This window comes from Salvelinus sp. IW2-2015, linkage group LG7 (assembly GCF_002910315.2).
Source record: "Salvelinus sp. IW2-2015 linkage group LG7, ASM291031v2, whole genome shotgun sequence".
NCBI classification, from domain to species: Eukaryota; Metazoa; Chordata; class Actinopteri; order Salmoniformes; family Salmonidae; genus Salvelinus; species Salvelinus sp. IW2-2015.
The window spans coordinates 4,782,772-4,807,368 of record NC_036847.1 but is presented as its reverse complement, the minus strand read 5'-3'; the positions used below and the strand labels follow the sequence as shown (position 1 = coordinate 4,807,368).

General features: G+C 43.5%; 1 protein-coding gene across 6 annotated transcripts; it reads left to right on the top strand.

Moving 5' to 3' along the window:
* The first annotated feature begins 1,889 nt into the window (after positions 1-1,889).
* Positions 1,890-24,444, top strand: LOC111966227 (MYND-type zinc finger-containing chromatin reader ZMYND8). Of its 6 annotated transcripts, none has more exons than XM_070444374.1 (21): positions 1,890-2,059; positions 4,735-4,960; positions 10,750-10,820; positions 12,037-12,197; positions 14,654-14,797; positions 15,558-15,671; positions 16,030-16,122; positions 16,253-16,340; positions 16,454-16,509; positions 16,624-16,701; positions 16,963-17,078; positions 17,208-17,686; positions 17,835-17,963; positions 18,074-18,235; positions 19,777-20,298; positions 20,456-20,950; positions 21,064-21,218; positions 21,380-21,460; positions 21,566-21,644; positions 22,444-22,683; positions 22,859-24,444. In XM_070444374.1, exons 2-21 carry the CDS (start codon positions 4,947-4,949, stop codon positions 23,038-23,040), a joined length of 3,459 nt encoding a protein of 1,152 aa, XP_070300475.1. In that variant the 5' UTR covers positions 1,890-2,059; positions 4,735-4,946; the 3' UTR covers positions 23,041-24,444. The 6 variants fall into 6 exon arrangements, with proteins under 6 accessions (XP_070300475.1, XP_023846465.1, XP_023846469.1 ...); XM_023990697.2 differs by having other exon boundaries at positions 14,576-14,797; XM_023990698.2 differs by lacking the exon at positions 1,890-2,059 and adding an exon at positions 4,492-4,612 and having other exon boundaries at positions 14,576-14,797.
* Positions 24,445-24,597: the final 153 nt, after the last annotated feature.

The window sequence follows — 24,597 nt, the reverse complement described above, 5'->3', positions numbered from 1 at the left end:
AACATGCATTTTCAATTTTTTTTGTTCCATCATCTTTGAAATGCAAGGGAAAGGACATAATATAATATTGCAGTTTAGGCACCATTTTGATTTTGGCCACTAGAGGGTAGCAGTGTGTTTCAGATTGATCCAGTGAAGTGTTGCAATAGTGCACAATATTTTGTATCTTGTATCAAGTTTGCCCAAACTTGCCGAATTGGTCAATTGATAMATTTTTAAGTACATAACTATAGAGAACATACAAAACTGATATGGTAATATAAAATGTAAGCTTACACACTCCCAGGAATGTCACAGATGATGGATCATTAGCTTATACACTAACTTTCACACATCTAGATGGCCGGGTGGGCTGGGTGTGGAGCCAGAGACAACAGGGGTTCAAACTGTAGAACCCAGTTCCTACATTTTAATTTAAAAATGGATTTTATCAAACAAAACTATGCTACATTTTATCTCTGGGAACGTCAGGATGACAAATCAGAGCAAGATTACTGAATGTAAGTACATTATTTACCTTCGGAGGTGAATGTTTCAAACCAGTTGCAGTGATAAAAGTTTTTTGTTGTTGTGCACTCTCCTCAAACAACAGCATGGCATTTTTTTCACTGTAATAGCCACTGTAAATTGGACAGTGCAGTTAGATTAACAATAATTTAAGATTTCTGCCCATATAAGACATGTCTATGTCCTGGAAAGTTGCTGTTACTTACAACATCATTCTAGTCACATTAGCACCCGTTAGCGCATCAGCCGTCCCAGTATAGGGACAGCGATCCAGTAGAGGTTTTAATATGGGATAATTATATTTTCTCTTGTCACATATTCAAATTCCTTTATTACATCATGTCATAGCTTGCAATAAGTATTATTTTGAGGAAACCCACATTTTGCTTCTAACGTCGTTACTATGATATTCCTTCTTTAATTGGCTCGATAACGTTATGGAAAAAGGGTTTATTGTATAGATATGGCAACTCCTCTCTTGCTGTGAAAAATAATAATAACTGGACTAGTTTCAGGCATTTTGTGCAGGTTTTGAGTGGTCATTGGGCAATACATTGTGKGCAGAACCTGGCAACCCTGAACCGTCGTCTCGCGCCGAACAGCGCATGATCAAGCCTTCAAATCAACCGCACTACTTTGATATAACGATATAATATTCGGTTGCTAGGATAGGGGTGTGTTAAACTCATTCCGCGGAGGGCGGAGTGCGGAGTGTCTGCGGGTTTTTTGTTTTTCTTTTCAATTAAGACCTAGACAACCARGTGAGGGGAGTAATTTACWAATTTGTGAACTTAATTYATCAATCAAATACAAGGGTCAGGTGAAAACACGCAGCCAGACACTCTGTGGAATGAGTTTGACACTTGTGCTAGGACGAGAACGGTATTCAAATGCTTCTTCCCGGCTGTTCTTACGGTCCGTGTTATCCCGGGATCCTTGGGACGTCCCTACYCCATTGAATTTGAAATGTAAAATTAAGTTTAGGGTAGGGACGTCCAAAGGATTCGGATAGCACTGACCCAGTTTCTACACACGAATCGCCCATAGACGTAGCTAGAAAATCCCGCCTCGTTGAACTCATGATTGACACTAGGCTGAACAAATGACGTGCAAGGGAATTGATGGAGGCGGTGTCGGGAAGCTTCCTACCCCAAGTCATGGGGAGGAAGATCTATATTGCATTCATATATATCCTATTACATTACGTTTTTAATTATGTGATTATTATGTGTAAGTAATCTAATTATTAATAGTAAGTAATCTAATTCCTAATTCTATGATTGCATAGTCCTCGCTCCTTATCAAAACCCCATTGCATGAGAAGGTCAGAGGGGAGGAGCCTTTGGCTTTTCATCCAATGGCTTTTGAGAAGGAGACGATGAGAGAAGACGCGAGAAGTATGCATTTGAGATTTTTCAATGTTGAAGCAACGAAGGGGATACCAAAGACTGTACAGAATGTTTAGAGACTATGTGGGGAAAACGTTACCTCCAAGACATTTTTTCATTCTGTCCAGTCATAAATATTGTTCTATAGCTGTCTTCATTTCCGGGTACGTATTGATTGTTTTACATGAAAGACCATGTATTYCTTTAGTTTTAGTAACATAAAGCGTTTAAAATCGGCATATTTTACAATGTGAACCGGGAAACTGTTGTTATTAGCTAGTTAGGTACAGTAACGCGTTAGGCTAACTAGCTAACTTGCTATCCAGCAGAGCCCACTGAACGCAAAGAAAGTTGTGGTAAATCCAGTTTGATATAGTTAGCTAGCTACACTTTGCAAGTGTAAAGTATATTTAAGTACTGTAGATAGACAAAATGAAACAACCTAACTAGCAACAATATAGTCTCACCCTACTGTTAATGCCTTTCACCCTGGCCTGTCACTTATTCAGCCATGCCTGACCTCCTGACCCCAGCCCTCACATTCAAGAATAACAACGTTGTGCAACATATCTATTTTAGTATAGGTTGTCAAACCATATCGATATGAGTTGTTATGGCATGATTTGGCTTCGCCTTATCAGTTGTACAAATGCCAGAAATCAGATATCTCAATGTCTGCATGTCATCATGTCCCTGTAGTGGTAGTACAGTGATGGATGACTTTTTCTGTACACTTCACTTTTKAAACCTAGCTAACTCCTAACTGTTCCAGGAACATTACACAATGGTCAAGGGACCAGGAGTATGAGCTGATTTATAACCAATCAAAGTAGGCCTAACCCTTTCAACAACATTTGCCATACAAATTTGTCAAACAAGTGTTCACTGTAACCTGGCCTAGATCCCCAAAAAGAGCACGTAGCAAAAGGCTCAGAGCTATAACCATCTGGCCAAACAGTTGTCCTTTTAGGCAACATAGAGCATAAATTGTTCAGAGGAGCATACATCTTTATTTATCTAGGCTAGACAGCTGTCAAATTAGGCAAGGCGACTAAAGTAACATTTAGCACTTAACCAGTGACACGTATTCATACAGAGACATCAGGGAAGAGTCAGCGGTGGCAATGGTGAAACAGTGAGGGTTTTGGGGCGGCAGGTAGCCTAGTGGTTAGAGCATTGGACTAGTAACCGGAAGGTTGAACCCCCGAGCTGACAAGGTAAAAATCTGTTGTTCTGCCCCTGAACAAGGCAGTTAACCCACTGTTCCTAGGCCRTCATTGTAAATAAGAATGTGTTCTTAACTGACTTGCCTAGTTAAAGAGAGCTTAAATAAAAAATAAAAAAATAAAGGGATAGGGGCGCCTGAACCTGTATTTAATAGCCTGACTGTCGCTTTTCTCCATGTATTCACTAGAGGACAGCATTGCACATGTGTTTGTTATAAAACCAATGACCTCTGTGTTCTTCAGGCCCCACTTCTCCACCAAGCACACATCCTGTGCTCACAACAACATTTCCTTTGTATAGATATAATCACTTTTCTATTCACAAGCCGTCCCTGTGGCAAGGAATGGGGGCAAATGGCGAAGGCACAGTGAATGGTAATCAAAGTTACAAGCACAGAGTGTTACCATTGCTGTAACCTCTGTGTTGTGAGTGTGGCCTGGTTGGCTATTTAAAACCTATTCTAATTGACAAACTCCTGTCTGAGATCACGAACAATAACAGATGGGCTGTTACCTAGGTATAGTGAATTATTGATGATTTCACAAAGCACATGATGCAAGTGGGAGGTTTCTTGGAACACACCTACATGCACACACTGTAACCTTCTTGGGTCTGGCATTACAAAATGCCATCCCTTTCCCCAACTTTTCTAATGTATTACGCACCATTTCCAACCTCAATTGTAGGACCAGAAATTAACTAGCCTAGGCCTGCCTATATGTTATGGATTAGGCCTTATAGAATACTCCAAAACAATAACCATCCACAAAATAGAATATTACACAGCTGGGATATCCCTACAACAAACATACACACAGCCCCAAAATAAGCGATTTTATATATTTATTTTCTAAACTKAATTTTAGCAAAAACAATATGGGACTTTCATTTTGAGGAGGCCCACTTGCATGTTTCACTTTGTCTATTTGGCCTGTACTTTAAAATAATGCTTTTTGGCCTGATGATTTATTAATTATGAAAKTATTATTTTTCCACCAACATTTTTTAAACTCTATTAGCAGATCATTGTCTTGTCTCCCATCATATGAAATAGTGTACATAACAGCTATACTTTTATTTTGGAACAAGCCCATATATATCCTTTTGTATTGAATTCATTTATATTTATTACAGAATATTTGGAACGTGTTTCCTTTTATGTTAATCCWAATTTTTATATAATATGGATTTACCATTTAGTTATTTTTAATTCCACTAATGTTATAGGGACAGATTCCCTGGTCTACATTCTATATGGTGTGCAATTTCTTCTAACCTTGGTTGTAGTTGTTTTGGTGAAGAACCGTGTGCCCTCTCTCGCTCGCCTGAAGACAGTTGAGGAGGAGGGAGGGGTTTAGACAAAGGCCTTCTCTACAAAAATGGAGGCTACAGCAGAGCAGCCCTGTTGTCCTTTTTTCATTTTCTACATGCTGACATTTCTAATATATTATCCATGAAAATAACACAACGTGCATCAGATGCAACCTTAGGTAATGGTATTACATTGTTATGTGTGTTCTTTAGGCCACAGAAATGCAGTTAAATGTGTTATTTTGTAATTAGGGCCTAGCTTTCTCTCTTTTTTTTCTCTCCCTGTCTCTCCCGCACTCAGAGCTGCTCCTGCCTGCGCTGAACAAAGATAATTACTCAGGAAATGCTTCGGCCAATCGGATGCGGCCTTACATCCCGCTTGTRAGAAAGGGGCCAGTCAGGGCCTGGCTACCATCAGACGGGCCTGATCGCCTTGCCTGAAGAGAGGAGCCTTCCCGGGCTGAGTGTCCTCCATGTTTTATAAGTGTTGACATAACAGTGTGTCAGGCAGCCATGCATCCACAGAGGTAAGCCCTGTCTTTATTTTGACTCTAATTACAACATTCCTTTCTCCTTCTCTGTTGTGTGACTGTTGTGCAAATCTAAATGTGAATACYTGAAAATCACAGATTGCTTTCCCAAAGGAGTAGGGGAGCTTTGTGGGCGGGTTAGGCCTCACAAGGCCCCTGCTCCATAGAGAGCTGAAATGGGGGGGGGGGGTGGATAAGGACTCACCCCTGCTCTCTCTCTGTGTAGCAGGGTCAAGTGTGCCCAAGACTGCCATGCAGTGGGCCATGGCAAATCCTTGTTTTCCATGGCTTTTTTTTTTTTACAATGCTAAAGAGAGTGAGATCCAAGTGTGCACTCTCTTTTCTCCTCTCTGCTGCGCCAGCCTAGTTGTGTGTCATGGCAGAGTCAGAGATGATGGGGGATGGGTGGCAGAAAAAGGGTTAGTGTGGTGGAGGGATGGGGGGGGGTGTTATGTATCTTTTGTAAGCAGATTGCCTGTTTTTGTGATCTAGTGTGTCATGCCAGGCCAGAGAGAATGGACGTGAGGGMAACAGATGTGCCTGTTAGAGGGACCATGGGGGGGTCTTTAGGAAGGGGCTGATGGCTAACTGAACACTGGTTGCTTACAGTGAGAGGTGTGGGGGGGGTGAATGTAATGATTTTCTCTGCAGATATGATCATAATTCTTCACCATTTGATGCAAGTACAAACAAGGCAGTGAATGCCTGTCGCATGAGGCTAAATGCCTCTCCAGTCTCACCCGCATCAGAACTCACACAGGGTCCTCAGAGTTCATTCATTGTCCCAACCAAAAATGGTGTCTGAGGGGAGTTCTTGAATTTCAGCCTGTCAATTGAACATTTATTTTATTCTTCCTCTACACATTAATAGCCCTGTGTAGGCTAGTTGTTTTGAAGCTAGTTGGGATACGGAGAGGCCCAAGGCCTCAAGTTTACAGGCCTGTGCTACGTTGACTCTGTAGCACTCATCCATGTAAAGCTGCTTCCTCTGCTCTGTGCCCCTCAAACAGTGGCCATTTTGTGTGAAGCTCTGCTCTTGTCATCACAGATATAAACTACCAGAGAAGCTCTTCATTTTTTGTTGTTGTGATTGTTGATTGCGTGTATTTCGTATGCGTGAGGTTGTGTTTGTCTTCAGCTCGACTCATATTTGTCCGTATTTGCGTGCTTGTTTTCTCTTCCCCTCCTTGGCACCGCTCGGGCCTCACTCACCTATTTATAGCYGTAGAGACAAAAACACCATTGATCTGCTGCTTCATTTAAATGCCTGGTTTGACRTTTCTGTAATACTTGGTTCAAGAGAATCCTATCTCCCTTTGTAAGTAGGTAAGTGAAACTGCATAGCTGGCTCTCAATTCACAAGAATGSTTTTTTGGTAGTACTTTATTTTATAGTACTGTTTCCACTGGTGTTTGAATTGGAAATTACTTTATGGTTCTTAGTTCAAATAATTCATCACAATTAATAACTAGCCCCCTACTTGTTTTCAAATAGTGCCTAGGAGTGATTCATTTGAATGAATCAGAAAGTAATTCATAGGTTCTAAATGTGTAATAAGTTACCATGGCACGGCAGATCTTAAAATGCACATTTCACTTTGAAAAAATGATGAGCAAAAGCCTAACCTTCAGTGTCAAACCTAGATTATAGTTTCTAAGCTTTTTGCTTTGTAATCTGTACGGGGGGGGGTTCTACGTTCCTTACTCTCAACCATCTTGGTATAGCTCTACACAAGCATGCTTCATTATGCGAATGGCACATCAACCGCCATTACGTTAGCGTTCTCCTTTTTTAATGTGATTTATGTTAAATACACTTTCATGGACAAAACCGAAAACAAACGTGATCCAACACACCGGAATAAAATTAATTTTGAACAGTCATTGACATTTAGGTGAGCTTGGARACGTGTATAAATTCATGCCGTGCTCTGTTAGTGTTATGTTAGTGGGTATGTTAGTAATCTGGTGACAGGTTATCTTTAGACGATCGTCTGGGGTTGCTGGGGGTTTGCTGAGGCAACATTGCTCGTAAATTGTGATTTACTGCCTCTCAACCACAAAGAACAACTCATCCCTCTTCTAAAGCCTCTACCCGGTTCACTCAGTCACGCTCAAAACAGACAACCTTCTAAGCCGAGGGGAAATTACACCGTTTTAATGCAAGGGGAATCTCTGCATTGCAGCAGAAAATGTTTTTAAGGAAGAGGGAAGCCTGCACACAGGGAGCCATATGGCATAGCACAGCCGACCAATCCTGTCCCGCCCTCCAGACCCTCCAGCCAATTACAGCAGCAGCTGAGGTTAAAGCTTGAAAATCGCTGTGAGTGCGGCAGCACAGGGAGAGCAGGGGCCTTCTGGAAAATTCCACAGCCATCTTTGTTTCGTCCCTTCCAGCCCAATGTAAAAACCAGGCTGAAGGATTTTCTTGCATATTCTGTGCTATATCACAAGGTATGCTACCACACTTCAATTATCTCTGTTGAAGAACATGGTATTCAGTGAAGAAATTCAGACAAAATTGAATCATGTGTATAATGAATCTTATAGTATGAAAAAGMAGGCAAAAGCCTGGCACCTATTTCTGTACCTAAAACGAGTTGTTTCATATTGTCTTGAGGGAACAGTACATTTAACCTTGATGGTATTGTTTGTAYCTTGTTATGTCTCTCAGAGTCAGTCTTCTCTCTGGAGGACAGGGGCTGCAGGTTGAAGAGGGYGCCAGGTTGTTTCTCTATCAACAATACTGCTTCTCAGTGGATTCAAGGACACATTACCAACTCAAAGCATACAACAAAACCACCCTGCTTTTATGGCACCACTTACAGAGCAGGATAGCAGGTTTTTAATCAGGAACCCAGACCCTCGCTCACATGAGACACCACTGTGTTGCATGAGACCAAAAACAGTGTATTCTCCTCAGGGATACAGCATAGGTTTGTCAGATCTGTCTTTAGTCTCATAGTGTCTTCCCCCTTCTTATTATTAAGCCTAATTATTCTTCGACAGCAGTGCGTTCAGTGAAGTCGAGACTGAAGACGGGGGGGGGGTAAAATGGATAAGAGTGATCTCCAATTAGCTGGATTTATCTTCTATCCCTCTCGCTCTCCATCTGTCTCTCATCTATGTCTCCCTCTCTCTGTACTCTGAAGCAAACGTGGTTTGGCTTAACTGTGTTTTGATGTTTGGATGTTGAACTGTAATCTCCACGGATCTCCTGGTCCTCCTGTGTTTGTGTGTGTGTGTGTGGTGGGGGGGGGGGGGGGGTGCCAGTGCCTGTGACTGGAGCCTCGGTCTGTGGGGGGGAGGGGTGGGGGGGGGGGGGGGAGCCGGCTGTGGCCTCCATTTTCTGTGACGAGAGAACCCTGCTCTGCCTCTGCTCGACTGTCTCTCTGAGGAGCCAGTGGAATCTCAAGGCACAGAGTCAGTGTGTGTGTGTTTTTTTCTTTCTTTTATCAGGCATTCCTCCTTGCGGAGGGTGGGTGTTTATCAATGTTATCCTGAATTTTGCTCATCTGGAATATTCCCAGATCCTGAAGATTTTTCTGCTATCTGTTCTGGCATGTTTCTGGAATACTGCTCCTGGTCTGAAATGCCCTCTGGAAGAACATAGGATGACCAGTTGAGAGAGAGAAACTATCTGCCTAGTCAGAAGCTACATGATCAGGTGGTTATTATGTCACGCTGGCTGCTCGGTGAGCCTATTTTTGAGTGAATAAAAGAGTGTAAACCTTGGCTCACTGCTGGGCTGCATGCTAACAGTACTCTGTCAKCTCACAGTGCTCTCGCTGCTAGCACACGTAGCACAGAGAGTTGGCTAACATTAGCTCTCTTTCATGTGGGCCTCGTTTTGTTTGTTCGCTCTCTGTGTCCAGAACAGCAAGGCCCTGTAGGGGGATATCTGTCAGCGGCGTGTCTAAACAAGAAAAGGCTCATATGCTGGATTATTTGTATTTTTCTTCCTTTTTGTGTCTTCTTAATCTTCTTTCATTATCCAAATGACATTAGGGATTATTTGATGCGACAGTCGTTTTGATAGTGGCGATTTAACCTGGTGATCATTGATTGAGACTTTCCCCCGTTGGGTTTATGAATGATCAATGTCACGGACTTGGTTTGACGAGCAGGACATCAAGGTTTACAGTGTGTGTTAATGGGGGTGGCTCTATTGGTTTAGTATATTTAGTTAATGGCCTCTTTTACAGTGGTAGTCATGCTTGGGCTCATCAATGGCTGCCCTCAGCTCTGGAGCATTGTGCTGTCTCCTTTTTCTACTCAGTCCTTTTTTCCCTTTTAGATCAATGACTGTGATGGATGTGGATTCTTAAGAATAGATCAACTCTAATCTCATTCAAAACTTTCCCATGTGACCACTTCTTGAACCTTGTCCAAAGGTTGTTTTTCTATCTAGCTAGTGCTGGATATTTGCCTGTTAGGCTACCTGTACCTAGACGTTCTTTGCCCACTGCCACATCCACCTCTACCAGGAGCCACCAGGGCTAAGAGCCTGAACTGGTTCAGCGTGTGTCCTGTGGTGGGTCCATTCCCGAGKAGGATTTTCTTTAAGAGGACGATGAATGGGACGACATCCTTGGAACGAGGCCCTCAGTGGCACTGACAAAGGAGGGGCTGAACTCTCAAAGAACCCCATTCATCACCAAGGACCCCCCCTTTCTTCTCCTCCTCTTTCTTCCTGAGAGGAAATGAGATGAGAGCGGAACCAGAGACAGAAAAAGCTACAGGCTTTGATTTGGGCATTTCTTTGAATGAAAGAAGCTCTATTTTTTTTTTTAAATATTTTTTTATAAATTGATATGATTTGCTGTGGAAATCTGATTTATTGTTTGGGCTGTTCAGAACATGATGTTTAGGCTAGTTAACAGACCTATGTAACAGGTAAAAACCCTGTAGTTAGCCAATAAGACCAAGGTTGACTCMGTAAAGCTTACTAAAGTGATCTGGTGCAGTGGGTTTCTAGGAATAGGCTAAACAGCCTTTAGGGACACCTGTTGTTAGAGCTGGGGTTTGAGTGGCTACCAAGAAGCACCTTCGCTTGACACTCTCTCATCCATGACTGTCTGAGGCAATTTTCTGTGATTCACCGTCCATTTTGAAGGTGCAAATCCTTGCGTGACATAGCCTATGCAATTGTTTGTGTTTTCGGAATCATTGTTTTCAAGGCATTCCGCTTTTGAACRAACTTGCGTTGGACAGAAAGAGCGTCTTGAATGTAGGTAGGTGGGCAAAGTGAGACGCAAACAAACYCGTCAATGCATGGCCCTCATCAGGACTGAAGCCCTTGTCTCTCCGTTGTCTCCTGGAGGACAGGAGCACACAGCCTACTCTCTGTTGGGTGGCCTTGTTTGTTGTGCTGAGGCACGAGTTGTGGCCCAGCTGAATCAAGAGGACTTGTTGCCATGGAGATCCTCTCCAGTGGCACCCCATGGAACACAAACACCCAAGTTTATCTGACTGTGATGACCAATGATTATAGACACGCGTAGGAAGACATGGTGATCATGAAGGCCATGGTTCTGAGGTCCAAGTACATTTTGTGACACGTCGGGTTGCACCTTAGATTTGGTAGCCTAACATTGTTAACCTATTGATGTTTCTCATTAAAGCAGGCATGAGGAAACAGCAATGGAAACTCTGGTGACTTTGTCCTCTGGGGTCCTGCCTTAGGTGGTGTTCCACTTGTTTACTGTGTGGCAGGATTTCGTTCGTGAACACCGTTTGTGACTGACTCTCCCTTTCTTTTTGTCTCCGTGCCCTCGCTCTGCGCAGTCTGGCTGAGGAGGAGGTAAAGACCGAGTCCGAGGGGGTAGAGGGGATGGATGTGTCCGTGCGATCCAAAGGTAAGAACAAGGCCTTGCGTACTAAGACAAATGTTACTGTGTTTTGAGASGACCGCTTATTCTAGTATTCTTCTTTTAGTCTTGATCTTACATTCAAACATGTTGTGAATCTCATTGAGCTACACTGAGCAACCATTCTGCCAATGAGTTAATATCAGATCACTGTAATGGAGCAACACTGCCTCAGGGATTGGTGAAGGAGKCATCCTTCACATGGGATCACTTGTCACAGGGCCCGAACACACTTCTCTTGGAATGTGGTTGCCATGTTGGCGTAGCAAGGATGTTCAGATGTTAACTTATCATATGACATTTGTTGCCAGATTGAGAAACCAAGCGGTAAGGTTTGGKGGCCAAAATCTCTTATCTGGTCGGTATCCCTGGGCAAGCACTACTGTATTTAGTCTCACAGTGATGGGGTTCTGCTAACAACAGAAAGGTCTGGGCTTTACACTGCCTTTGACCTTCACAATGACTCTTATCCCCGTCTGAGGAAAGATTAGTTGAGTAGTACTGAAGAAGATAGAGCCGGTCATTGTTGTGTAGACTGGCCTGAGACTGGGAGTGTCTCTGCTTCTAGTCTTTACATGCCAGGTGTCTAGTCTCTCCTTCTTCTAAGCCTCATATTCATGAGTTGCCCCTCTGCCATGCTATCAACGTTCTAAAGATGCTGCAGCATTATTAATGCGCAAAAGTTTGACGGGGGCTAATGACTGTTTGTCTAAATTACACTTATAGGGTCTTAAGAATACGATGACATTTGCTAAAGTAAGGCACATATTTAGTAGGAATCAACTTTGCCATCATCAAGTTGTCAATTTACTTTAGACAGATGGCAATGTTGTCATTAGCAAGCAAAGTTTGTCAATGAACGAGCAATGCTAACGTTAGCTAGCTAAAATCTGTGTCTCCCTTCAATCTTAGCTAGCTAGCTAACATTATACTGCATCTAAAGTCAATCTGGCTACCTCAAAATAATGACAAAAGGTTTTCCAACTAATTATTTGCCGCCTTTAGACACAGTAATGCACTTTAGACCAAATCTTCATCGTGCCCAATGAGGACGCATTGAATAGAAATGTCAGTTAGGCAGCCAGTCCTAAAACGAACAATCAAAACCATATCGTGACGCAACGTGGAACCCATTAATAAGCTGCTACTCTTGTTCCGTGTTGTATATATGGTGACCTGGTCTCCCCTCTACTTTGGCCACTAGTGTCTGACCCTGGGTCAGCAGAGCGGGCGCTGGTGGCTCAGAAGAGGAAGGTGTCCAGCCCCACCCACTCCTCCAATGGCCACTCCCCCTCAGACACCTCCCCCAGCCCCCTGAAGAAGAAGAAGAAACCTGGAGCCGTCCATAGCAACAACAAAGACCAGGTGTGTGTGTGTGTGTTTGTGTTTGAATGCAGGTGTGTGTGTGCAGATGTGTGTGTGTGCGCAGCGGTGTGTGTGTGTAGGGATGTGTGTGTGTGTGTACGCCTGTTACGGCTGGGCGATATATTTTTAATGAGCGTTTTATGTCCGCTTGTTCTCATGTTGTCTTTTTGGTCTCGTCTCATTCACTCCTTCTGTACTGTACACCTTCCCATTTACACCAGAAATCTGTATATAATAACGAGATGCTCATGTCTCTGCCCTAACAATGGGAGTCGTTGTCCCAAAGGTGGGAAGGCAGGCGACAAGTTAGGTTCAAAATAAGCGCATAGAAACGCATTGGGCTTATTTTGGACAGATTTAGGCAAGAGTGATACCTCTCACTTCGCCTCTTTCTCCCAAGCCCCTCCCCTACCATTCACAACAACAAAAATGAGAGATCACTTCTTCCACTCTGACAAACGGTTTCAAAGCGCTATTTGCATTTTTATTTTACCTTTATTTAACTAGGCAAGTCAGTTAACAACAAATGCTTAATTACAATGACGGCCTACGCCGGCCAAACCCTAACCCGGACGACGCTGGGCCAATTGTGCCCTGCCCTATGGGACTCCCAATCACAGCCGGTTGTGAAACAGCCTGGAATCGAACCAGGGTCTGTAGTGACGCCTCTAGCACTGAGATGCAGTGCCTTAGACCGCTGCGCCACTCGGGAGCCCTTTGGTCCAACAGAATGGGTTATATGGACACSGAAACACATTAAGACATTATTTTACTCTAATGTAGGAGAAGTTAACCTTTCGAACCCTACGCTGTTTGTTTCAACTCCTCAAATTTCRAGCAGTCAGACACTACTAAAACAGATGTACCAATGAACATTCATTCTGGAAAATGAATGCTCAGTTTGTCGCGCGCGCATTACCCGTACCACATATCGCCAGCAACATTTTAGTCAAATAAAGATTCTTATACTAGCCGTTTAGTCTTGTGTTTTTATAAATGTGCAAWARGCATATAAGGAATTGGCAACTTGTTCTCATTCTGAGAAATAAGGTAGGGCCACTCATGCTGTTCAAACAGTTGGAGACGGACAGCAGCYTGGGTTCATAACAATTCAACTGTTTTGCCTTTTTAGCTGAATTCAGAGCTTGTGGAATTATACCKAGATCCAAGTTGGCTAAACTTGAAATATAAGTATTTGCTGCCTACTCACTAGCACGTGGGCTTGTACTTGAGAGTTTGTTCATGAGRCCGGTGTCAATTTTCTACAATGCCTGCTACATTATTAGTGAATGTGCATTATGCATGSTTCTGATTTTAAATTTGTAACAAAAATGGCATTTTTCTAGACAGACCTGAAAGCCAGATCAGTGATTTATTAACTATTTTAATACAGTTATWACTGGCTYTTATGGTYGTGGAAGGAATATATTCATCCTWGTTATAATTTCACAAGCTCTGAATTCAATAGATTATTGATGGCTGTTTTTAAATGCAGTGTATTTTACCTTTAAATTGTACAACAAAGCTTATTTAGAGAAAACATWAAAAAAAMMAAAATSTAGATATATTTTGTGAAYCGCYCATAAGTTAGAAAACATTTAGATATGAGTTTTAGGCGTTATCGCACAGCCCTAGCGTCTGTTCACAACGTATTATGCCACCAGGTTTGCATTAGTTCATATCAAAAACATAGATGTTTGTGTATCATGTATTGATGATTAAATGTTAAAATCATTGCTCTGATGATTGGTAATCATAACTGTTTATAGAGTGGAATAACTTAATTACTTTTCTAAACCTAAACAGCCTTTTGGGAAAGAATAGATATTAATGCATATTATTGTATGCTTGCCAAATATTTTATATTTTTGCACAGTTATTCCCATTTGTTGTGAATGCTTTGTTTTACATGCATGACACAATTAAACCCCAAGCCAAAACCTTTGAATTCAGTTCCGCTGACAAATGAAACAGTTGCATGTTCTGAACAGTGACATAGATATCTGCTGACTAGTATTGTCTTGTTCACTGATTGGCTGATGTGGGTTAATGAGGTGTCAATCATGATATCCAACACAAGGCTGATTATTGGTCCACCAGGTAAAGTCAACAATCAAATTGCATTTAGTCTGTGACGACATAAACAGATGACAAAAACACAAACTTCTGCTATAGATAATTACTATCTTATAGACAGACCTACATTGATATTGACGAGACCAACCAAAACAGTCTTGTGTTTTGGTGCCTGCTTGCTTATTACCCTGCCTTACTTGCCACTGTGTATTTCTCTCTGTGTTCTGTTGCACTGCACCTTTTGTGTTTGTTTTCTGCGTGTGTTTTGAAACCCGCCCCCTGTTTCTCTTGCCGCATTTCAGTCAGAGCTAAGACATGGTCCCTTTTACTATGTGAAGCAGCCATCACTCACCACAGACCCTGTTGATGTTGTACCGCAGGACGGCAGGAATGACTTCTACTGTTGGCTGTGCCACCGCGAGGGCCAGGTGCTCTGCTGTGAGCTCTGCCCGAGGGTGTACCATGCCAAGTGCCTCAAACTGCCAGCAGAGCCCGAGGGCGACTGGTTCTGTCCAGAGTGTGAGGTACTCGCTTGTGTGTGTGCCGCGTAGGTGTATATACGTGCGCATGTTGTGGGAGTGTTCCCCGGCACCTTTTCGCTTTAGCACTAGCTTAATATCCGCTTGCTCTTTTGGTGTCAGGTGATGGGGTTGGAGGCAGGCTTGGGTCAATTTCAATTCTTAATTTCAAGTAAATAATGTAAAAATACTTATACCCATACTTCCGGGGTCAGTTCCCTAACCTTTTGAGTGGTTTTGACGATGATATCATACAATTCGTGAAAACGCGGTCATTTTAAGATATGTATAAAATAATATTTGTGTTTGTGGATGAGTTTACTTCTGCCAATTATTGCGCTGAAGACCATTGYGCTACGTTTTTCCCCATTTGAAGACCATTCAAAAAGCCTACAAAAGTTCAAAAACTACAAGGCTTCTTCCTGGAAAATGACGTGTGACTTTCATAGTGTATTATTCTATAAAAAGGATAATAGACATGGCACATTTTAAGTCTCGAATTGAAATGGAATCGAGCCCAAGCCTGTTTGGAGGGCAAACATAAAGTGGGCAGGATCTATATCTTCCCTCTGTAAATGGATTTCGCTGCTATGAGGACTAGTACTTTTGTCTCCTATAGATCATAACACAGATGCATAGTTAATAGCCAGCCTAGCAGACTGTTGTGGGTTAGCCCAGTCCCTGTGCTTGGTATAGTATCCCTTTTGGTTTTACCAGCTACTGTTTGTCATTGGTACTTTGCCCTGACTTTTTAAAATGTTTCCAGAAAATCACAGTAGCAGAGTGCATAGAGACACAGAGCAAAGCCATGACCATGCTAACGATAGATCAGCTCTCATACCTGCTGAAGTTTGCCCTCCAGAAGATGAAACAGCCAGGGGTAAGTTCAAATCACATTTTTAAATCACATTTTGTGTGTCACATTCTTAGTGAACAACCGGCATAGACTAACAGTGAAATGCTTACTTAACGTGTCCTTTTCCAACAATGCAGAGTTAAAGATACATTYTTTGTTGTTGAAATAGTGACTCAAGGAATAAGTACACAGTGAATAACGAATAACAATAGCTAGTAGAAAATAACATGGCTATATACAGGGAGTACCAGTACCGAGTCGTTCATTGACATTGATAGTTCTTTTGACATCCTCCAGGTGCCCACTGTGAGTCAGAGAGGGCTTTTGGTTGAATGGTGTGTTTATGAGAACTGATGCCTGTGACTGTTTCCTCTCTGGGCAGACTGAGCCCTTCTGGAAGCCTGTGTCTCTGGAGCAGCACCCTGACTATGCCGAGTACATATTCCATGCTATGGACCTCGCAACACTGGAGAAGGTACCGTTACATTCCCATTTGTCATTTCGCAGGCGCTTTTATCTAGAGCGACTACATGCCATAAGTGAATTCAACTGAAGTCGAAATGGTGTCATCTAATACTGTACATTTTTCTCTGCTATATTTGTAGAATATGAAAAAGAAAATGTATGGCTGCACGGAAGCCTTCTTGGCTGACATGAAATGGATATTGCACAACTGCATCATCTACAATGGTGGTAGGTCACAAACACCTGCTTAACACCGTTTCCTTTCTGTACTGCTACTTGTTTTGGAGATCAACAACTTGGCTTTTACGAACATGCTTTTCTGTCTTTTGGTTTTGTTGCAGGTAATCACAAACTAACAGCAACAGCAAAAGTCGTTGTGAAGATCTGTGAACATGAAGTGAGTCATTTTTACACGATGACTAAAATGCCAGCCTGGGTTGTGTTTTTTGTTTTCTCCCTCCCATGTGTAAAATGGCCATTTCAGTGATGTGRAAACTGCTGTCTGTTTCAGATGAATGAAATCGAGGTCTGTCCAGAGTGCTACCTGTCCTCGTGCCAAAAGAGGGACAACTGGTTTTGCGAGCCATGTGTAAGACAAACGTTTCCTCACCGTCTTTTGCAATGAACATTTTGAATAGATGTAAATGTAACTTTTTGTCCTTCCACATACTATGTGACTTGGGGTCACAATTAGGTTTGTCCCGAAGACAAATGTAGACTAGCCTAAATGTCATATTTGAAATCTCAAAAACACTCTTTAGAGCACAGGAAAGTCTTTGCGAATCTTATTCCACTGTCTGGTTTTATGCTGTCTTATCGGACCTTTCCCCTGGTGTGCCTCCCCTCTTAGGGTCATACCCACCCCCTGGTGTGGGCCAAGCTGAAGGGCTTCCCYTTCTGGCCAGCCAAAGCACTGCGGGAGAAAGACGGACAGGTGGACGCACGCTTCTTCGGACAGCATGACAGGTGAGCCTTGCCGTTGGATGAAAGGAGAGGATGGGAAGGGACTTTTCATCGTTTTTACCTGGACTCCTCTGAAGTAGTTCTATGCTTATCCTACTCCTAACAAGTCTGTCTTTTTTTTTTCTCCTGTAGGGCGTGGGTTCCCATCAACAACTGCTACCTCATGTCCAAGGAGATTCCCTTCTCTGTGAAGAAGACCAAGAGCATCTTCAACAGTGCCATGCAGGAGATGGAGGTCTACGTGGAGAACATCCGCAAGAAGTTTGGGGTGTTTAACTACGCCCCCTTCCGCACCCCCTTCACGCCCAACAACCAGCTCCAGATGCTGCTGGATCCAGCCAACCCCGGGGCAGGGGCCGTGAAGATGGAGAAACCCGACAAGATGCGCTTCAACTTCGACATGACCGCGTCTCCCAAGATGCTCCTGGGCAAGAGCTCTCTGTCGAGCGGGATGGGGCGGAGGATCTCTCTGACGGACATGCCTCGCTCTCCCATGAGCACCAACTCCTCTGTACACACGGGGTCTGACGTGGAGCAGGATGGGATGGAGAGAGGGCCCAGGAACCCCCCATTCCACTACAGTGCTGGGGAGGAGTCTATGGACTACACCGGTAATTAACATGCTCCTGACTCTCTAACACRTCATACGACTAACTAACACAGGGGTATTATCTACAGAATAGTCACAGTCAAAACATGGGTTGGGATCAAGACTCAAACCATTTGTGGCAGTTAAAGTGTTATGTGTTCTGGCCACAGCGTCCCCTGGGTCAGTGAAGATGGGCCATGCAGGCAGCTTGACGGGCAGCCCCAAGCCATTCTCCCCTGGTCTGGTGCCCAAGCAGGAGAGGGCCCCGGGCACAGGCAGCATCCTCAATCTCAACCTGGGTGGGTCCCATCTAACCTCTCCTCCTCCTGTAGCACCTTGTCTTGTGCTGTGTGTTTGGTTAGGGGTTATGTTTCGGTTGTGTGTTGAGTTCGAGTGTCATTTGCCACAGATCGTGTGAAGGCTGAGATGGACCTGAAGGAGCTCAGTGAGGCAGTACAGCAGCAGCAGCAGCAACAACAACAACAACAGGGGTCATCACTCCTCACCACCGCCCCCAAGAGACCAATCAGGAGCCTGGACAAGACCATCGAGAGCTGCAAGGCCCAACTCGGTACACTCACAAACCATTCATGAATTGTGTCTCAAGGCCTATAAATGATATGCTCATGACATATGATACATATACAGTACCAGTCAAAAGTTTGGACACACCTACTCTTTCAAGGGTTTTTCTTTATGGTAACTATTTTCTACATTGAAGAATAATAGTGAAGACATCAAAACTATAAAATAACACATATGGAATCATGTAGTAACCAAAAAAGTGTTMATCAAAATATATTTTATATTTCAGATTCTTCAAAGTAGCCACCCTTTGCCTTGATGACAGCTTTGCACACTCTTGGCATTTTCTCAACCAGCTTCAACTGGAATGCCTTTCCAACAGTCTTTAAGGAGGTCCTACATATGCTGAGCAATTGTTGGCTGCTTTTCCTTAACTTTGCGGTCCAACTCATCCCAAACCATCTCAATTGGGTTGAGGTTGGATGATTGTGGAGGCCAGGTCATCTGATGCAGCACTCCATCACTCTCCTTCTTGGTCAAATAGCCCTTACACATCCTGGAGGTGTGTTGGGTCATTGTCCTGTTGAAAAACAARTGATTGTCCCACTAAGTGCAAACCAGATGGGATGGCGTATCACTTCAGAATGCTATGGTAGCCATGCTGGTTAAGTGCCTTGAAATCTAAATAAATCACAGGCAGTGTCACCAGCAAGCACCATCACACCACCTCCTCCATGCTTCATGGTGAGAACCACACATGCAGAGATCATCCATTCACTTACTCTGCGTCTCACAAAGACATGGCGGTTGGAACCAAATATCTCAAATTTGGGCTCATCAGACCAAAGRACAGATTTCCACCAGTCTGTCCATTGCTCATGTTTCTTGGCCCAAGCAAGTCTCTTCTTCTTATTGTTGTCCTTTAGTAGGGGTTTCTTTGCTGAAATTYGACCATGAAGGCCTGATTCACGCAGTCTCCTCTGAACAGTTGTTGAGATGTCTGTTAGGTGAATTCTGTGAAGCATTTATTTGGGCTACAATTTCTGAGGCTGGTAACTCTAATGAACTTATCCTCTGAAGCGCTTGATGTTTTTTGCGACTGTACTTGAAGACACTTTCAAAGTTCTTGAAATGTTTTACGGATTGACTGACCTTCATGTCTTAAAGTACTGAAGGACTGTCGTTTCCCTTTGCTTATTTGATCTGTTCTTGCCATAATATGGACTTGGTCTTTTACCAAATAGRTATACCACCCCTACCTTGTCACAACACAACTGATTGGCTCAAATGCAATAAGAAGGAGAGAAATTCCACAAATTAACTTTTAACAATGCACAACTGTTAATTGAAATGCATTCCAGGTGACTACCTCATGAAGCTAGTTGAGAGAATGCCAAGAGTGTGCAAAGCTGTCATCAAGGCAAAGGGTGGCTACTTTGAAGAATCTAAAATATKAAATATATTTTGATTTAGTCAATACTCATTTGATTCCATATGTGTTATTTCATAGTTTTGATGTCTTCACTATTATTCTACAATGTAAAAATAAAGAAAAACACTATGTATTGTTTCTTTGTCCTTGTGCAGGCATTGATGGGATCTCTGAGGACGTGTATAAGGGCGTGGAACACAGTGACTCAGAGGATTCCGAAAAGTCTGACTCCAGCGACAGCGAGTACCTTAGYGATGAGGAGCACAGACAGAAGAGCGCCACCCATGACGACAAGGACAAAGCAGAGAGGGAGTCAAGGAAGAGGCMCAAGGCGAGCGCACAGGGAGAGGACAAGGAAGCAGTCACAGAGACCAGGGATAAAAAAAACTCTGAAGCCCTGCTCAAAGACAGACAGGGCATCAATGGCCCAGAGAGAGACTCCCAGGAGAAGCCTAGGACGCCCCAGACTCAGCCCCCCACAGACATGCCCAAGGCCCCAGAGGGGAGGGCAGGCGCACCCCGGACCCTTGCTGGCCCAGACCAGGACTCCGACTCGGAGAGGGAGCTGGTTATTGACCTGGGGGATGAACAGGGGGGTCGCGACCGTAAGGCCAGGAGGGAGCCAGGGGCTGTAGTCGCTAAGGCCATGAAGGAGCCCCTTGGCACCAAGCTGGAAGGTGAGGGTTCAGTTATTGTCTTGTTTCATTTGATTTGTCCACCCTAGTTGCTTTGTATCAGACATTTGTAAGAGACTGAGGCCTAAAGGCTCAGCAGAAAGGAGGAAAACACGTGATTGTTCTGTTATTTAATCAGTGTYATTTCTTCTCCGACCAGGAAAATTCCCTGCCGCGGTGACACCCTCTCCAGCCTCTGCCACTTTGTCCAACCTCAAAGACCCCAGTCAGCCACTCATCAACCCTCCACTCAACCTGCCCTCCAGCACAGGCTCTGGTCAGCCCAACACGGCCCTCAGCACCACCCCCTCTCCAGCCCCCACCTCTGCCCCCACCCTCTCCTCCGCCGCCTCGGCAGTGAAGAAACAGCGCCCTCTGCTGCCCAAAGAGACGGCTCAGGCAGTGCAGCGTACGGTGGTGTGGAACCCGGCCAACAAGTTCCAGACGTCGTCCCAGAAGTGGCACATGCAGAAGGTGCAGCGGCAGCAGCAGCAGGAGGAGCAGCCGTCTACGCCAACACAAACACAGGTTCCTGTTCCGGTCCAGGTGCCGACGCAGACCCAGGCACAGACACGCAGCCCACAGCAGCTCCAGTCACAGCAGCAGTTGCCGGCATCTTCCAGTATGCGCTACCAGACCAGACAAGCAGCAAAAGGTACATAGAAACTCACAACTCCCCAAATTCTTTACACACATTCATCTCATCTTAGTTAATATGAGCTATTGAATGTTTATTTTCATTCCTTTTCCCTCTTCTGTGTTTTGCAGCCGTGCAACAGAAAGATGGTCCCCAGACCTCCACCTCATCAGTCACCTTGGTCACCTCTGGTGCCTCCTCCTCCTCRTCTTACCTGGCAGGAGACTTTCAGATCCCCACAGCTTCAGCAGATGTGGCAGCTGACATAGCAAAGTACACCAACAAAGTGAGTCAGCAAGATGCTATATGCCTGCTTCACACAGAATKAATGTACTTTACAGAGGGAAGTTTATAGATTCACAGATTATATTTGTGTTTTATTGATCTGGAAAGTTACCTGTCTGACATCAATCTGTTAGTTGTAATAATCTCACCGGAACTTTTCAGATGATGGAAACGATAAAAGGAACGATGACAGAAATCTACAACGACCTTTCCAAAAGCACTTCAGGAAACACAATCGCAGAGGTGAGGGCTACGGTGAACAGACTTTTGGTTGAGTCCATAAAATAGATCAACCTCTCTCTCCCCTGTCTCACTGCTTTGTGACAACTGTTGAATATTTTTGCACAGATCCGGCGGCTGAGGATAGAGATTGAGAAACTTCAGTGGCTACATCAGCAAGAGCTTTCAGAGATGAAGCACAATCTTGGTTTGTTCCACTTGTTCCTTACAAATATGCACCTCTTTTAGGTTGGTATCATTATATATATATATGTTTGTCTATAGACTGGTTGGTTGTTTAGCAACAAAAGCGTTGTGTGCGCAACTATGGGGCAAAACAGACAAGGTTGGGGCCTCTCGAGTGGCGCAGCGGTCTAAGGCGCTGCATCGCCGTGCTTGAGGCGTCACTACAGACCTGGGTTCAATCCCAGGCTGTGTCACAGCCGGCCATGACCGGGAGACCCATGAGGCGGCGCACAATTGGCCCAGCGTCGTCCGGGTTAGGGGAGGGTTTGGCCGGATGGGATTTCCTTGCTCTAGCGATTCCTTGTGGCGGGCCGGYACTGTACATTGTTAGAGTTGTTGGTTGGTTAGCTGGCTAGTAAATTTGAGCCATATTCRCATTGACATGAAGTCAGTCAAAGCACCTCAAAACAAGACATGGTATCAACAACAAGATAAAACTAGCTGAAAGCCACCTACGATTCCCCACATGACAGGTTCTTGTCATTGTTGCTCGCAATCTGACCGTACAGAATCAAAAYGCACGACTTCAGCCAACCAGTCTGTGTCAGCCAATTCATGTATGTATGAGATGGACTTCATATCTGTGTTTTCTGACATCTTAATAATGCAAGTGTATGCATTATAGCTGTATGTATAATATACTCATTCAATTCCTGTGTTGTAATCATAAAACAGGCATCGTTACATTCATATTAATAATTCATTATTTTCAATATAATGTGAATTCTATTGTTTTCTAAATGTCTATGTGTGCCGTGTAGAACTGACTATGGCGGAGATGAGACAGAGTCTGGAGCAGGAGAGGGAGCGCCTGGTGGCGGAGGTGAAGAAGCAGATGGAGGTGGAGAAACAGCAGGCGGTGGATGACACCAAGAAAAAGCAGTGGTGTGCCAACTGCAGGAAGGAGGCCATATTCTACTGCTGCTGGAACACCAGCTACTGTGACTACCCCTGCCAGCAAGCCCACTGGCCAGAACACATGAAGTCCTGCACACAGTCAGGTATTACATACACAAGCAACGTAATTTGCACGAATGCATAGAAGRAAGTGCCTGTGCACTAAAACTTCAGGCACCAACATGCCATACACATTACACACTCTCTTTAGCTCTCTCTCAGTAAAATAAAATACAATCTGAACTTATGTTTCATGTTTGCCTCCCTCTGTTCCTACAGCAACAGCTTCTCAGCAGGAACCAGAGGCGGAGTCTACCTCTGACCCTTCAGCCAAACCACCAGGTCACTCCTCCAGTGCCCAGACCCCTTCTGGTACAGGATCTGCTGCCACAGACAAAGGCCCCTCTCCTACCTGCTGTGTGGACAAGAGCAAGGACAGTGCCAGTGTTACTGTGCCCTAACCACTACACTGCACACACACACACATTTTTACTCTACAATCCTGCAGTCTGTAAAATGTATGTATCTGTTGCAAAGAAACAGATCCAATAAACCAAGTCTTTTTGCGACCAACTAATCTGGGAATGTCCAGCGAATCTCCGTATGAAAGACCACAGAGGTATCAAAACCACCAGACACCCTCACCCTCTCCTAGCCAGGCTTAGGGCTTTAAAACGCCAAGGACACTCCTTGCATAAAGTCCTGCTCCTCTGTGATTCAGCTGACTCATCCCCTGTCCCGTGTTTTGTTCAACGTCTGCCTCGTGATCCGATGTTTTAAGCCATCCTTCATCCTCCTCAAAGTCTATGTGCTAGACTGGAGGATTCACTTACCTTGTCCTTGTGACTAGTTCATCTGGATATCAAACTTCAGTCTGTATACATTTTAACTCTTTCTTTCCTCTTTTCATCCTATTTTTATATCCCTCTTACCATCTATCCTAACGCTAGTTATCTACAGGAAAGTACATCAAAAGATCAGACATCAATGTTTTGTGTGTTCTTACAACAATCTTAAACTTGAAACCTGTGATGCTGCTCTTTAAAATATACCACAAGTCTTTATAGTTATTTGCCACCAGAAGTGAAACCGAGCACATTACTGTGCCAGCCCTTTTTGGTACACCCAAACAATCTCAAATGTAAATGATTCTACATTGTTAATGTGGTTTAAAAGGTATTGTCAATGCGGTTTAAAAGTTTCATCATTTTGTAAGGAGTTGACAAGGGTGTATTTGAAAATCCATGAACAGTATACACAGACATTTCATTCAAAGGGATAGCATTAAGTTGGTAATCACCCCCCCCGTGTGTACGTTATTGTTTCATACTCATATATCGTAGTTCCTCAGTGTATACATAGATTTGAATAAACTGTGATGTATAAAAACTATAAAAAGGTTAAAACTGTACAAAGTTTTTGTAATAAGACACATGGACAATATTTATAGTGCTATGACAAGCATATGAGATTTTTTTTTTTTTTTTAAATACTGTTTGTGAATGAAAATCACTTTCCAAATGTTTTGAAACGGCTCAGCTCTGGAAATCATTTTATTTAAATGCATTGTAAGACTTTATATGAATGTCACCTGGACCCTCTGTTCAGATTCTGTCAGAACTMTTTGTCTCATCAACCTTCAATGGTTTGGTTATTCATTAACAATGCAAGCCTACTCCAGAATGACTTTCGACCATGATAGTGTTTTTGGAGGGTAACAGCAAAAGTGACTGACTGTATATTATTCTGAGCATGTTTATTTACCCCTTTGTTTGTCATATATTCTCTTGTTTACATATTGTACATATAGTAAATGGATTGTTAATGTCTTTAAGAAAAAAAATTAAACCGGTCTGACCAATGTTTTTTTAAAGTATTTTATTGGCATAAGTGGGCTTTGTTGCCACCTGGTGGACTACTGGGAACTGGTTTGGCTAAGTAAACATGACAAGCTTTGGTTTAATGTAGTAAATGTAATTTGTTGGTGTGCTCAAATTCAAAGTAAGGGATTGTTGCAT